General features: G+C 32.1%; 1 protein-coding gene across 1 annotated transcript in view; it reads right to left on the bottom strand.

Moving 5' to 3' along the window:
* Positions 1 to 1,754: 1,754 nt before the first annotated feature.
* The window catches only part of LOC141679439 (uncharacterized), a 28,189-nt gene continuing 12,244 nt past the window's right edge, over positions 1,755 to 17,699 (bottom strand). Inside the window, exon 3 of the mRNA XM_074485943.1 lies at positions 1,755 to 2,058. Coding sequence (XP_074342044.1) covers positions 1,755 to 2,058 — 304 coding nt within the window. The remainder of the gene's footprint in view (positions 2,059 to 17,699) is intronic.

The raw sequence follows: 17,699 nt of genomic DNA, 5'->3' as shown, positions 1-17,699 counted from the left end.
AGTTTCTGAATAAGCAATGATTAGAATTGGATATTCTCTTTTTATTTTTAAGAACCAAGGTTAGGCTGCTAATCAGTCACGCACTAACCCCGAGCAAGACTCCCATCTTTGCTCTATATACTGGATCCAAGGCACGCATTGGCCTATTATGACCACGAATCTGGTCCGACCATGAATCTGGTCCACATTTATAAAACCATCCAATTCTAAAATAATTCAATATGATAACCAATGTAATTAAATAAGCTGAATCATAAATAACACTTATCTTGAAATATAGGGTGATTCACAATACCATGAGGGTATAACAAGGAATTCAAAAAGATTGGATTTCAATCAAGAAAAGAATCAGAAAGTAGAAGACCAAGGGTTCAAGGGTTACAAGGATTGGTCTTCCGTTAAATAAGGAATAAGGGTTGGCATGTCAAGCAATTCAATATCAGAAATCAGTATGTGGTAGATATGTATTTCTGGAGTAGTATCGTATGTGTTTGGCTCGTATCTGAGAATTCAACAATCAATGGTTTATGAAGAATAAGGCTTATGGCTCAAGATCAATAAGAATCAGGGTTCAAGGTTGAGTAGTTTAAAGCGCTTGCAATATAAAGCAAGATTTATTTTGAATAAATGCAACATGTTATGAGAAAGTTTGAAAATATTTGCAATATATCTTGAAGAAAGGTTCAGAAGTACTTTCCTTGTCACAGATGATTTCCAACTTTACTTTTACTCATCTCACAGTTTTACTCATCAATCATTTTCCTTCTCCTTCTATGCCTTGCTTCTATTCGTCAATCACTTGCCTTTTCTTTCTATGCTTCAGCTCTATTTACAGTTCACTGACTTCATTTTTCTATGCCTCACTTCCTCTGCTAGGCATCACAAGTATCTATCAATACTCAACCTCATGTCATTCTAATCGTCACATAGACGTCATAAGCTATTATCTACCCTTCGTTTCACCCAAATCCGATTTACGGATTGAAAGTTATGACTAAAACAGTCAAACAATAACCACATAGGCATATAACACCTTAATCAGATAGCACGTAGCATGTAGCACGCAAGATATTGGATCAAAATAATTTTCAAAGAAGATTCCACATAGGCATATAACACCTTAATCAGATAGCACGTAGTATGTAGCACGCAAGATATTCGATCAAAATAATTTTCAAAGAAGATTCGAGGTCAAAATAATTTTCCAGGTATTTATTACAAATTTTTGAACATTTTTTGAAATTAAAACGGGACTTCGAATCAATTTATAATTAAATAATAGGGTTCGAACGCCTGAATCTGATTTGAAAATAATTTTATAATAATTATTGAGCCTTGAAAATAATTTAAAATAATATTTTAAAGCTCAAAACTATTTTTCGGAAATTTTTAAAACCAAATAAATAATTAAATCTAATTAAATAATCAATTAAAATTAATTAATAACTAATTAAATTAATTAATCAATTAATATATAAATTAATTGACTAATTAAATAATTAATTATTAATTAAATTAATTAATTAATTAAGATTTATTTTCGAATTAAAAATAATTTCAGAAATTAAATAATAAATTTTTGGAATTTTAAAATAATAAAAATCAATTTCTTAAAATATTATAAAAAGAAAATGTCATTTCTGAAAATATTTAAACTCAAATCTGATTTTTGAATTTTTATAAACAGGAATCTAAATTTTATAAATTTTTAAAACCAGAATATTGAATATGTAAATCAGGTAAACTTCGGGGTACTAAATGGTAGTTTCCCCGTTGTCTTCCCCGATCTCTCCCAACTCCGGCGGCCGGCAGCCATAGCCGCTGCCTGGAGCTTTTTCCGGCCACCATGAAACCACCCAGAACACTACCAAACTAACGGGGATTGTTCCCCTTGCTTCCAGAAACGTAATTATGAAATCAATTCGTGCAATCGATCCACGAATAAACCGGAAATTAGGCCGGAAGTTTACACCGTCTTCGAGTTTCAAACTCCGACGAGGCCCTTCCCGGAATCCCCTGTTCTCCCAACTTACATCAACCAATAGCTCTTTCAACGATCTATTTAATGGTATAAATTAATTCAACTAATAACCCTTGAATCAAAAACGCCCAATAATCAATTAAGAATGTTCAACGCCATAAACCCTAATTTTAAAATCCGAGAATCAAACATCAATTTCTATATGTTATTGGACTCCAAATTAGTCATATAATATACGAAAATGACCAGGAAGAAAAGATCTACATGATTATGCCATCAAATCATATCAAGAACAAAAATTCCTAATTTAATCCATAAATAATTTGAATTAAAACAATTAAATAAGAAAAATACCTTGATTTCTACACTAAAATAGATGGTTGATTCAGAAAGGTATTTTCGAGAGCTTCGATTTGATATATTGCACGCTTGAATCGGAGTTCGATAACGCCTTCGTCCGTGCGATTGATTTTCAACAACGCAGTATTAATTCGATATTTTCTCTGTATTTTATGAGATTTTACTGACTGATTATGATTATACGAATAAAATGAAATAATAAAAGGGCTATATATATTTATGGAATATTGGATCGTGTTGGATTATATTGGATCGATAAATTAATTGTTTAGCCGCTAAGAACTGCAAAAATGATCCGATTTGGTACCCGTACTGGATAATTATCCAAATCGGGCTCCTTATAAAACACTTTATACGAAAATAATGTAATAATATCTCGTCTTTCGAGAATAGGGGTTTTGATGATTCACCGAAATGATTATCGTATGGAAAATCTTGCGCCGGGACACGCACGGGTCAAACCGTAATCCACATTGAAAAGTCAAAACACGGAAAATGTCCAGAATTATCAGATTAGGTTAGGAAGGAGTTTTCGGAAGAGTTTCGGGTTGTAAAAACGTAAAAATGGTTGAGGTTGGACGATTCCCGGCTTTATAAAATAATTTTGTAATTATTCAAAAAATAATTAATAAATTCATAAATCAATATAAAATCATATAATACCCCCAAAAATTCCAGAAAATACCTTAATTATCTGTATTTTATTCTGGACATAATAAAATTAACATACTTATACTTTACCACATATCAATATCCACATAATAACGCCAATTGTCATATAATTCACCAAATATCACATAATAATCATTTATCGATAAAAATAGTTACACGTTATGTACCGGATATTACATAAATGACTTGTCGAGAACTCAAAATAAACGTTTGGAATTTGTTTATGGAGAAGCCATATAGAGAAAATAGATACATATCGATATGTCATATTTCTGAGTCTTATCGAGAACTAAAAAAACTTATCGAGATGTCAAATAAATACCCAGTTTGTCCTTAAAGTACTAAATTATTTCTAATTTTTTATTTGAATAAATCAAAACAAAATCAGAATTGTTTTATCAAAAGTATTTTACCAAAATAGTTTATTGAATTAAATAATCTCAGTTCTGAGTTGTCTTTAAGTCTAAAATTACTTGTAGAGAATTCTGTAAATTAACACTTATAGAGAACTCTACAATGACTTATCGATAAGTCATAATAAAGCTTATCTAGAAGTCCTTCGAGAAGTCAGAAAATTGATTATATGAATAAAATGAAATAATAAAAGGGCTATATATATTTATGGAATATTGGATCGTGTTGGATCGTATTGGATCGATAAATTAATTTCTTAGCCACTAAGAACTGCAAAAACGATCCGATTTGGTACCCGTACTAGATAATTATCCAAACCGGGCTTCTTATAAAACACTTTATACGAAAATAATGTAATAATATCTCGTTTTTCAAGAATACGGGTTTTGATGATTCACCGAAATGATTATCGTATGGAAAATCTTGCGCTGGGCCACACACGGGTCAAACCGTAATCCGGATTGAAAAAGTCAAAACAAGAAAAATGTCCAGAATTACCAGATTATGTTAGGAAGGAGTTTTCGGAAGAGTTTCGGGTTGTAAAAATGTAAAAACGGTTGAGGTTGGACAATTCCCAGCTTTATAAAATAAATTTGTAATTATTCAGAAAATAATTAATAAATTCATAAATCAATATAAAGTCATATAATACCCCCAAAAATTCCAGAAAAATACCTTAATTATCTGTATTTTATTTTGGACATAATAAAATTAACATACTTATACTTTACCACATATCAACATCCACATAACAACACCAATCGTCAAATAATTCACCAAAAATCACATAATAATCACATAATAATCATTTATCGATAAAAATAATTACACGTTATGTCCCGGATATTACATAAATGACTTATCGAGAACTCAAAATAAATGTTTGGAATTTGTTTAGGGAGAAGCCATATAGAGAAAATAGATACTTATCGATATGTCATATTTTTTAGTCTTATCGAGAACTAAAAAAAACTTATCGAGATGTCAAATAAATACCCAGTTTGTCCTAAAAGTACTAAATTATTTCCAATTTTTTATTTGAATAAATCAAAATAAAATCAGAATTGTTTTATCAAAAGTATTTTACCAAAATAGTTTATTGAATTATATAATCTCAGTTCTGAGTTGTCTATAAGTCTAAAGTTACTTGTAGAGAACTCTGTGAATTAACACTTATAGAGAACTCTACAATGACTTATCGATAAGTCATAATAAAGCTTATCGAGAAGTTTTTTGAGAAGTCAGAAAATTGACTTATCGAGAACTCACTCGAGAAGTCTTAAAATGACTTGTCGATTAGTCGATTAGACTTATCGAGAACTCAGTTCTCTATATACTTTTGATCACTTTGATTCTGCCTTGTGTTAATTTTACATATTGAAAATGCAAATCGACATTTAGACAGTTTTCTTAGAATTGAAAAAATTGCAAGCTAAATTTTGAATTTTGAAAAATAAATATGCAGAGATTTCCGAAATATTTATAATTCATATTTCAGTTAATTTCCAATTAAATCAAATTAATTTTGATCTACTAGAAATTAATATGCTGCAAAACATTAGCTGAGTTCTTGCCTTAGGATGAAGAATTTAGCATTCCAATTTTACCTACAAGTCAAGTGAAAGTTGCTTCATCCAAAGGTTTAGTAAAAATGTCAGCTAATTGTTTTTATGTTGGAACAAAAATGAGCTCAATGGTACCATTAACAGCATATTCTCTAATAAAATGGTATCTTACATCAATGTGTTTTGTTCTAGAATGATTAACTGGATTAGCCACAATAGATCTAGCACTAGTATTGTCACACATAATAGGAATTTTGTGTCACACTAGGCCATAATCCATTAGCTGATTTCTAATCCAAATCACTTGAGCACAGCAACTCCTAGTAGCTATGTATTCAGTCTCAGATGTGGAAGTTGACACAGATTGTTATTTCTTGTATACCAGGATACAAGTCTTTGTCCAAGAAACTGACAGCCTTCACTAGTGCTCTTTCTGTCAACCCTACATCCAGCAAAATCTGCATTTGTGTTTCCAACAGCTTCAAAATCTGTTCCCTTAGGATACTATAGTCCCAAGTTTGGAGTCCCCTTCAAATACCTGAAAATTCTCTTCACAGCCATCAAATATGATTCCTTTGGATTGACTTGAAATCTTGCACACAGACATGTAGCAAACATAATGTCTAGCCTACTTGCAGTTAAGTACATCAAATATCCAATCATTCCTCTATAACTTGAGATGTAATATCCCATATTTTCAGATATTATTGTTATCATTATTTGAAATGTTTATGTGATTTTTATATGAATTTTAGTGAATTATCTGGTAATTAGAATTGATGTTTTGGATGTTTATATGTGATATTCTTTGAGTATTCTAATTTTTAAATGTCCAGATTAAAATATAGATAATTATGATATTTTTCTGGTAATTGTTTTGGCCTATTATATGATTTTATAATGATTTATGAATTTAATAATTATTTTTCGAGTATTTATAAAACTATTTTATAAATCCAGGAATCGTCCTACTTAAACCGTATTATTAAATTTTCGGCGCAAAATTACGATAATATCCCGTACGCGTCTCGGCGCAAAATTTTCGGTACGATAATTATTTTGATAAATCAACAAAACCCGTATTATCGAAAGAAGGGATATTATTATATTATCTTCGTATAAAGTGTTTTATAAGAAGCCCAGTTTTGATAATTATCCAAATCTGATATTAAATTGTATCGTTTGTATAGTTACTTAGCTGCTAAGTAATGTATTTTCGTATCCGATATGATCCAATGAGATACTTGTTACGTGTTTAAGATTCGTTTATATGAATCGATCCGTAATTTGGACGCGTGTTTACTTGCGTTACTCGTTTTAGGTGAGTCTGATTGTATTTTAGGTGTATTCAGGGTCTTCTGTTAATTCAGGTATCATTTCTGTTTTTCAACAATAAACGGACCGGGACCCCACCGGAACGTCAAACCCCAAAAAAATTGTGTTTTATTTTTATAAAATTATACGTATTTCAAATACCCAGTATTTCTGCATTTTTGAATTATTCGCAAATTTTGGGGAATTTTGATACGAATTTTATATTTTACTGTTTTTAAAAGTTATTCCCCGTAATCATAATTTTGGGGCTTAATTATTTTAATTATGGGAATAAAAACACCCTAAATTGATTTTGGGGTATTTATTTTTCAAAAAATATAAATAGCCTAAATTATTTATTTTATTTCATTTTAATTCATTAAAAACAAATTCAAGAACAAAAATTTGGGGGTGTGATTTTGTTCTTCATCTTCAACCTCTAATTTTGAAGAATTTAGGAATCCGTTTTCGTTGTTCTTGGTATCAAATTAAAGCTCTCATCGAGCCCGTCATGTTGACACCAAAATCATCACCTGAGGATTGGTAAATTTTAATTTCGTTTTCTAGGGTTCATGTCCCAAATTAGGGGCTTCTTGTAGGAAGATTTTCTGTTATTTTTAATGATGTAAATAGTTTCCTGATATGGTTTCCAGCCGATTCATGTTTACAATCATAATTTTTGTTTACTGAAATTGGTTGTCGAGTTCAAGGGTTCTTCGAAAGTTTTTAAGCGATTTTTATGTTTATATGTTAGTTGTTGGATTGCTATACATGAATTTGTAGGATCGTAAGGTTTAATTTGAGCTATACATGACGAATTTTGGTTTCCGTTTGCACAAACCCGAGGTCTGGCCGGAGTACCGCCGCGGTTATTCGATTTTTTGGCCGGATTGATCAAATCTTTGAATGATTGTTGCTGTTGAATAAGTGACTGAGTTGCTTGGTTTGTTCAGAACTTATTGGGGGTGGTAGTTGATTGAAATGGAGTTTCTGGGGATGTTTGGGGTGTCGCCGGGGATTCGCCGGACTCTGGCGAAGTCGCCGGTTTCTGGGACAAACCCAGATTCCGGCCGACATTCAACCGGAGTTCTTAGCGACCCGGTTGAAGTCCCCAACCCGACCCGTTAGTTTAAATTGAAACCCGGTTTTGATTCTTCAAAACCCTAACCCCCATTCCCAATTCAGTTTCTGCCTTTTCTGATTTAAAAATATTTCAAAATTAATTTTGTTTTTCTAAAAACCATTTATTTAATTTCCAAAAAATCATTTACTTATTATTTTAAATTCTAAAAATTGTTTTTTTAATTGTTTTAATTCAAAAAAATTATTTCTTTTATTATTTTCTAAAATCTATATTTGTCTTAATTATTTATAATTTATTTTAATTGATTATTTATGGATTTAATTAATTGATTAATTCATGTAATCAATTTATTTTATTTATAAATAGTTAAATAAAATATAATTATTTATAATTAATTCAAATAATTCCAAAAACAATTATATTTAAGTTTTAAAAATTATATTTTGGTATTTAAAAATCAATTAATATTATTATTAATTGATTTATTCCTAATTATTCATATTTTATTCGTAGAAAATAAACCGTTCGTCCGTTTAATACGAAACGAATGCGTACAGACTCAGAAAATATTCCGCTTTCAATAAAAATACTTTCGAGACCCAATTTTTTTTTCGAAAGGTCGCTTGTTTTGCAAGTCAGTTCTGAGTCGCTTATTTATCTAAAAGCCGTATTTTTGACCTGATGTCACTTTTAAGCCTACCGAGTCGAGCCTTTTGACGAACTGAGTCATATGTGATATGAATTATGTGATACATGGCTTATATAATTATGTGTTATATGAAATACGTGTGTATGTGGGTCAAGAGTCTTGTGTTTAACTATTTTATTATGTGTGGGCTATCGTCTGGGTAGCGTCGAATAATTATCGTTTAGATGATTAAAGTTATATATTTTAATTATAGATGCGGATCATTCGAGTTGATCAGGACAAGATGTTGGATAAATAATGAGATGGAATGGTATTGGATATCTGGCTTCTAGCAATCGCAGGAGCAGCATATCAGTAAAGTGTTGAAAAGAAGGACGGTGATATTTTAAGGCAGAATGTCAGAATAGATGCGTCTTTGCGAGTGTGACTAACTGCTAAATCTCAAAGGCAAGTATCCCTATCATCATTTATTGTTCAAGTGTTATTTATTTTAAATATTCTTATGCAAGTATTACTTTCCCTATTCTCAGTTCGGAATAGATAAATATTTTACATATCGCTAAATTAAATGATTCTGTTTATGCAAGTACTCTTCTGTTATTCTATGTTCAGAATAGCTAAGTGATTTTACTCATCAAATTACTGGATTTATAAATGTTCTGTATTTTGAGAAAAATGATTGGTTGCGAGTATTCCTGCCCATGTAAATGGGGGAATACAATTATTTCGGGTGTCGATTATTATGACCCCTTCTCAATAAAAGGTTTTAAGATTGGATCAAATTGCGTAAGTGACCGGGACGGACGATCCACAGCCTCAAACCTTTGTGCACCTTGCAGAGCACTGTCACATAAATGTGATGAACTTGCCTCTCCCACAACAGGGTCATTGGCAATTGTACTCCTAGCTTCAACTGTCAAGGCAATGTCAGCTAGGATTTTGAGGGGAGTTGTTCCTTCTAGAGGAACCTCCAATTGAATTGGAGAGGATTTAGATAGCTCTCCCTCAAGAGTACTACCCTCAAACCTATTCATACCTAACAGTCCAGCGGAGGGCTATTTCTAAGTATCATATGAAATATTATGACACAATTTTTGCCACAGGCAGTTATATTGCCTTTTTATTTGAGTACTCGTGTTTTTGGGGACATGTTTCTACGAATCATGACCCAATGCTATCACATGGGCTGATCAGCATGTGATAGTACGTCCGTCGGAGAATGATCCCAATCTAAATTATCATATAGTTTTTGATATTCATAGAATAAATGATTTATCAACTGTTTCTGTATTGGAAAAATGGTGAAATGCAGTTTTGATTCAAATTCTGATTTATGCCGATACTTACTTTGTTGTTAAATATCAAAGGTGGTATTAGTATAGATGATTGATGTTGACTTCAGCATGGGATGTTATGAGCATCAAAGTTCGTATCGATATCTAATTTGATATGACAACAAAATAAGTTTTAATTTCAAGATTTCGGTTTTGAGTAAAGTTTATGATTCAATGCATAATCATTGTTTCTTGTTAGTGTTGTTTACGATATTTCCGTAAACAATATTTTACGAGTTTGATTCTCGTCAAGATTCAAAGTATTGCTGAAGAATTTTGCTCGAAAATGTCAAAAAAAGTTTTGAATACAGTGAGAAACAATTATCCGATTCTTTAATAAATTTTCTGTTTCAGCAATTATGATTTTTAAAATATTTTGCGCTATTGCAGATGTCGGCTTTATATCAAAACGACCATATATATTACAATGAACTTGCTGAGCATTTCTTCCGCTCATACTTGCCTGTTTTTAAATTTAACCTCCAGTGAGAATTAGCTTGCGTTGTTTAGCCGCGTAATTCGAGGAAGCAAAGAAGAAGCTCTTGGAAGGTGGTTGGTCCAGGGTTTGCGAACTAGAGTAAGTTCTATTATGTAAAGTTGTTTATATTATATTATATTATAATTGTGTTATTTTATAGTTGGGCCTAGTATACATCTCTTCGAAGTTATACTAGCGGGTTAGTATTGAACTGGAATTTGTTGAAAAGAGTTATAAAAGGAAAAGAAAGTGAAAAATTTATGTGTAGAATTTGGATTTCTTGTTTCTAGAACTGTAACCTTAAAAGATCTTGGATTAGTTTGGGGTCATAGATGATCAATATCTCCCGCTATCATTTATTTATTGATATAACAAATTATTTTTGATTGAGGTTTCATAGTGACGACCAAATCCCCTGACCCCGGATTTGGGGGCGTCACAGTTTGGTATCAGAGCTGGGGTTATAGTAAACTAGAAATGAGAGTGTATAGGAGTGTGTATAGCTATGTGAGGACGTTTGAGCTCATATCGAGTTCCTGTTGGACTATTGGATATAGTACCAACGAGTAAGTTAAGATAGACGCATTCGTTCGAGATGGTTGTGTTCAGCTGGATGGAACTCCGGGAAGTTGCAAACTTCTATTATGGAATCTTCCGAGACTACGTTTCGACGACGATGGAGATTATCGATATCCTTGAAATGTGAAAAAGTGTCTAGAAGTGGGTGACGATTCAACAGAAGAGTTCAAATTGAAGGTAAATATTAAGACTTTGGCAATACATTCTCTTTCTATAACTTCTTTTGATCTCTCTCAAAAAGAGGTATCTGTTAGAGGATATATTCCCTAACACTCCTTTAATCATTTTGTGCCAGAATTTTGTTCTCTGGATTGCATTCTCTCCAGAAATATCAACTTTGAAATCTTTTCTATTTTATTCATTTGATTTTGGATTCTTTTGAAATTCTTTTATTCTGACAGAGATGAACAACCCTAACTATAGGGGACACAAGGTATACATGTCTGTGTGATAGGAGTTGGATGGGACGCCATCATTTGTGTGTGTTGTGACTATAAGAAGGTTAACAACCTTTAGTAGTGTCTTAATTTGGACACGCAATACCAAGTTCGTTTGATCATATTGATCTCTCAGTTATTTTCTCATTTCAACAAAACTTTCTCCTAAATTCAGATTTTGATAACCACAATCGTGGGACATCCGTTATGATATACAATTCTTTTCTCTTTGAATTTCCATGATTTTATTATTTCAAATACTCGAAGGTATGCCAATCAAGTTAAGATGAGTTATCCAGGTCAATGGAAAGTAAGATTTTTGAATGAAATTACCAACATCAACAGTGGATTGCAATGCGATTAGAATATCGGTGGCATAAAACGAAGTCGGTATGTCTCTTTATTTCTTTCTCTATTTATCTCTATCTCTCTTTATTTTCTTTCTCTCTATCTTCCTCTTTATTCTTCTTTCTCGCAATCAGTAAAGGTGATTCCATTGAGAAATTGGTCAAAGGGTCTGGATGGAACAATATTGCAAAGTAAAGCTTCTGTGATAACCGTATGGTATAAAGAATTGCAGTGTAGAAAAGTTGCATATGAAAGATTGGGAAGTTGATTAGAAGACCCTTACTGCTTTCTTCTCCTGATTCCGAGGACGGAATCCTTATAAAGGGGGTAGATTGTAATATCCCATATTTTCAGATATTATTGTTATCATTATTTGAAATGTTTATGTGATTTTTATATGAATTTTAGTGAATTATCTGGTAATTAGAGTTGAAGTTTTGGATGTTTATATGTGATATTCTTTGAGTATTCTAATTTTTATATGTCCAGATTAAAATATAGATAATTATGATATTTTTCTGGTAATTTTTTTGGTCTGTTATATGAGTTTATAATGATTTATGAATTTAATAATTATTTTCCGAGTATTTATAGAACTATTTTATAAAGCCGGGAATCGTCCAACTTCAACTGTTTATGCGTTTTTACAACCCGAAACTTTTCCGAAAACTCCTTCCTAACCTAATCTGGATATTCTAAACATTTTCCGTGTTTTAACTTTTTCAATCCGGATTACGGTTTGACCCGTACGCGTCCCGGTGCAAAATTTTCGGTACGATAATGGTTTTGATAAATCAACAAAACCCGTATTATCGAAAGACGGGATATTATTACATTATCTTTGTATAAAGTGTTTTATAAGAAGCCCGATTTTGATAATTATCCAAATCTGATATTAAATTATATCGTTTCTATAGTTACTTAGCGGCTAAGTAATGTATTTTCGGATCCGATATGATCCAATGAGATACTTGTTACGTGTTTAAGATGTGTTTATATGAATAGATCCTTAATTTGGACGTGTGTTTACTTGCGTTACTCGTTTTAGGTGAGTCTGATTGTATTTTAGGTGTATTCGGGGTTTTCTGTTAATTCAGGTATCGTTTCTGTTTTTCAAAAATAAACGGACCGGGACCCCACCCGAACGTCAAACCCCACCAAATTTGTGTTTTATTTTTATAAAATTATACGTATTTTAAATACCCAGTATTTCTGCATTTTTGAATTATTCACAATTTTTGGGGAATTTTGATACGAATTTTATATTTTACTGTTTTTAAAAGTTATTCCCCGTAATCATAATTTTGGGGCATAATTATTTTAATTATGGGAATAAAAACACCCTAAATTGATTTTGGGGTATTTATTTTTCAAAAAATATAAATAGCCTAAATTATTTATTTTATTTCATTTTAATTCATTAAAAACAAATTCAAGAACAAAAATTTGGGGGTGTGATTTTGTTCTTCATCTTCAACCTCTGATTTTGAAGGATTTAGGAATCCGTTTTCGTTGTTCTTGGTATCAAATTAAAGCTCTCATCGAGCCCGTCATGTTGACACCAAAATCATCACCTGAGGATTGGTAAATTTTAATTTCATTTTCTAGGGTTCATGTCCCAAATTAGGGGTTTCTTGTAGGATGATTTTCTGTTATTTTTAATGATGTAAATAGTTTCTTGATATGGTTTCCAGCCGATTCATGTTTATAATCATAATTTTTGTTTACTGAAATTGGCTGTCGAGTTCAAGGGTTCTTCGAAAGTTTTTAAGCGATTTTTATGTTTATATGTTAGTTGTTGGATTGCTATACATGAATTTGTAGGATCGTAAGGTTTAATTTGAGCTATACATGATGAATTTTGGTTTCCGTTTGCACAAACCCGAAGTCTGGCCGGAGTACCGCCGCGGTTATTCGGTTTTTTGGCTGGATTGATCAAATCTTTGAATGATTGTTGTTGTTGAATAAGTGACTGAGTTGCTTGGTTTGTTCAGAACATATTGGGGGTGGTAGTTGATTGAAACGGAGTTTCTGGGGGTGTTTGGGGTGTCGTCGGGGATTCGCCGGACTACGGCAAAGTCGCCGATTTCTGGGACAAACCCAGATTCCGGCCGACATTCAACCGGAGTTCTTAGCGACCCGGTTGAAGTCCCCAACCCGACCCGTTAATTTAAATTGAAACCCGGTTTTGATTCTTCAAAACCCTAACCCCCATTCCCAATTCTGTTTCTGCCTTTTCTGATTTAAAAATATTTCAAAATTCATTTTGTTTTTCTAAAAATCATTTATTTAATTTCCAAAAAATCATTTACTTATTATTTTAAATTCTAAAAATTATTTTCTTAATTGTTTTAAATTCAAAAAAATTATTTCTTTTATCATTTTCAAAAATCTATATTTGTTTTAATTATTTATAATTTATTTTAATTGATTATTTATGGATTTAATTAATTGATTAATTTATTTAATCATATAATTTTATTTATAAATAGTTAAATAAAATATAATTATTTATAATTAATTCAAATAATTCCAAAAACATTTGTTTTTAAGTTTTAAAAATTATATTTTAGTATTTAAAAATCAATTAATATTATTATTAATTGATTTATTCCTAATTATTCGTATTTTATTCGTAGAAAATAAACCGTTCGTCCGTTTAATACGAAACGAACGCGTCCAGACTCAAAAAAATATTTCGCTTTCAATAAAAATACTTTAGAGACCTAAATTCTTTTATTTCGAAAGGTCTCTTGTTTTGCAAGTCAGTTCCGAGTCGCTTATTTATCTAAAAGTCGTATTTTTGACCTGATGTCTCTTTGAAGCGTACCAAGTCGAACCTTTTGACGAACTGAGTCATATGTGATATGAATTATGTGATATGTGGCTTTATGATTATGTGTTATGTGAAATACGTGTGTATGTGGGTCAAGAGTCTTGTGTTTGACTATTTTATTATGTGTGGGCTATCATATGGGTAGACGATAGGGTTTGACGCGCAGTTCATCGAATAATTATCGTTTAGATGATTAAAGTTATATATTTTAATTATAGATGCGGATCATTCGAGTTGATCAGGACAAAACATTGGATAAAAAATGAGATGGAATGGTATTGGATATCTGGCTTCTAGCAATCGCAGGAGCAGCATATCAGTAAAGTGTTGAAAAGAAGGACGGTGATATTTTGAGGCAGAATGTCAGAATAGATGCATCTTTGCGAGTGTGACTAACTACTAAATCCCAAAGGCAAGTATCCCTATCATCACTTATTGTTCAAGTGTTATTTATTTCAAATATTCTTATGCAAGTATTACTTTCCCTATTCTCAGTTCGGAATAGATAAATATTTTACATATCGCTAAATTAAATGATTCTGTTTATGCAAGTACTCTTCTGCTATTATATGTTTAGAATAGCTAAGTGATTTTACTCATCAAATTACTGGATTTTTGAATGTTCTGTATTTTGAGAAAAATGATTGGTTGCGAGTATTCCTGCCCAAGTAAATGGAGGAATACAATTATTTCGTGTATCGATTATTATGACCCCCTCTCAATAAAAGGTTTTAAGATTGGATCAAATTGCGTAACTGACCGGGACGGACGGTCCAGCAGAGGGCTATTTCTAAGTGTCATATGAAATATCATGACACAATTTTTACCACAGGCAGGTATATCGTATTTTTATTTGAGTGCTCGTGTTTATGGGGACATGTTTCTATGAATCATGACCTAGTGCTATGACACGGGCTGATCAGCATGTGATAGTACGTCCGTCGGAGAATGATCCCAATCTAAATTATCATATCATTTTTGATATTCATAGAATAAATGATTTATCAACTGTCTGTATTGGAAAAATGGTGAAATGCAGTTTTGATTCAGATTCTAATTTATGCTGATACTTACTTTGTTTTTAAATATCAAAGGTGGTATTAGTATAGATGATTGATGTTGACTTAAGTATGGGATGTTGTGAGCATCAAAGTTCATATCGATATCTAATTTGATATGACAACAAAATAAGTATTAATTTCAAGAGTTCGGTTTTGAGTAAAGTTTATGATTTAATGCATAATCATTGTTTCTTGTTAGTGTGGTTTACGATATTTCTGTAAACACTATTTTACGAGTTTAATTATCGTCAAGATTCAAAGTATTGCTGAAGCATTTTGCTTGAAATTATCAAAAAAAGTTTTGAATACAGTGAGAAACAATTATCCGATTCTTTAATAAATTTAATGTTTCAGCAATTATGATTTTTAAAATGTTCTGCGCTATTGCAGATGTTGGCTTTATATCAAAACGACCATATATATTACAATGAACTTGCTGAGCATTTCTTTCGCTCATACTTGCCTGTTTTTAAATTTGACCTCCAGTGAGGATTAGCTTGCGTTAGCCGCGTAATTCGAGGAAGCAAAGAAGAAGCTCTTGGAAGGTGGTTGGTCCAGGGTTTGCGAACTAGAGTAAGTTCTATTATGTAAAGTTGTTTATATTATATTATATTATAATTATGTTATTTTATAGTTGGGCCTAGTATACTTCTTTTCAAAGTTATACTAGCGGGATAGTATTAAACTGGAATTTGTTGAAAAGAGTTTTAAAAGGAAAAGAAAGTGAAAAATTTATGTGTGGAATTTGGATTTCTTGTTTCTAGAACTGTAACCTTAAAAGATCTTGGATTAGTTTGGGGTCATAGATGATCAATATCTTCCGCTGACATTTATTTATTGATTTAACTGATTATTTTTTATTGAGGTTTCATAGTGTCGACCAAATCCCCTGACCTCGGATTTGGGGGCGTCATATGAGATATCTACACTTTTTCCCTTTTTATCTTCATCCAATTTTGTAGATGTAGACATAGGTGTAGATGCAGGTGAACAATCAACCATATCAAACTTTTTCAATAAATCCCTAACATACTTAGTTTGGCTGATGAAGATTCCATCACTTCTTTGACTGACTTGTAGTCCAAGAAAATAACTCAATTCCCCCATCATACTCATTTAATATTCACTCTACATAAGCTTAGAGAATCTTTGACAAATCTTTTCATTTGTAGAACCAAAGATAATATCATCCACATAGATCTGAACTAGGATCATATCATCACCATGCTTCTTGTAGAAGAGAGTCTTGTCAATAGTACCTCTAGTGAATCCATGTTTAATCAAAAATTCTAAGAGTGTGTCATACCAAGCTCTAGGTGCTTGTTTTAGTCCATAGAGAGCCTTGAGTAATTTGTATACAAAATTTGGAAATTCTGGATCTTTAAAGCCAGGTGGCTATTGCACATAAACTTCTTCTTCCAACTCACCATGGAGGAATGCGCTCTTCACATCCATTTGATACACCTTGAAATTTGAGTGTGCAGCAAATGCAAGAAAGATCCTTATTGCTTCAAGTCTTGCAACTGGAGCAAAAGTCTCATCATAATCACTTCCTTTCTCCTGTGAGTAGCCTTTTGCAACGAACCTTGCTTTGTTTCTGGTGTCAATTCCATTTTCATCCATCTTGTTCCTGTACACCCACTTTGTTCCAATTACACTTCTGTTCTTTGGTGCAGGAACCAATTCCCAAACTTTGTTCCTTTCAAACTGATTTAGCTCATCTTGCATAGCAGATATCCAATATACATGATGACGTTCATTTGCAGTTGCACTTCTAGTCCTCACTCCAGCATTGGGATCACCAATAATTGCATCTGCATTGTGACTCCTATCCCATTTCCCTGTGTGAGTTTGTTGACTTGTGTTTTCTGCTTCTTCTTCATCATTGGCATGACTTCCAGAATTTTCTCCTCTTTCTCCTCCTGAGTTTGTGCTATCAAATTCAGGTATTTGAGATGAGTTTCCATTCTCATGATTCACTTGTTCAGTTAACTCTTCATTTATTCTGTGATTTGTGTTAACTTCAGTATCATCCTCAGAATCACTATCAATTTTAAGATTTTCAAATTATAGGGTCTCAGCTTCATTTTCACTAAGGCATTCCAAGCCTGGACATTTGTCATCATCAAAAGTAACATTTATGCTTTCCATAATTTTCTTTTGTTCAATCACATAGACTTTGTAGGCAGTTCTCTCCAATGAATATACCCGAAAAATTGCCTTAAAAACTTTAGAGTCAAATTTTCCCATATATTCAGAGTTTTCCTTCGAAACATAACACTTGCTTCCAAACACATGAAGATGCTTCATAGTAGGCTTCCTTTTAGACAAGATTGAGTAGGGTGATTTGCCAAGATTTTTGTTAATAAGATATTTGTTTTGAGTGTAGCATGCAGTGTTCACAACTTCTTCCCAAAAGATTGTTGGCAACTTGGCATCTTGCAGCATTTTTCTAGCAACCTCTACTAGTGTTCTATTCTTTCTCTCAACTACCCAATTTTGCTGAGTGTTCTAGCAGCTGAGAACTCTTGAACAATGCCCTTGTCTTTGCAGAATTCAGTTAAGGTTGCATTCCTGAATTCTATTT

This window comes from Apium graveolens, chromosome 8 (genome assembly GCF_009905375.1).
Source record: "Apium graveolens cultivar Ventura chromosome 8, ASM990537v1, whole genome shotgun sequence".
In the NCBI taxonomy this organism is placed as follows: domain Eukaryota; kingdom Viridiplantae; phylum Streptophyta; class Magnoliopsida; order Apiales; family Apiaceae; genus Apium; species Apium graveolens.
The sequence above is the reverse complement of the archived record's forward strand: the minus strand, read 5'-3'. Positions and strand labels throughout refer to the sequence as shown.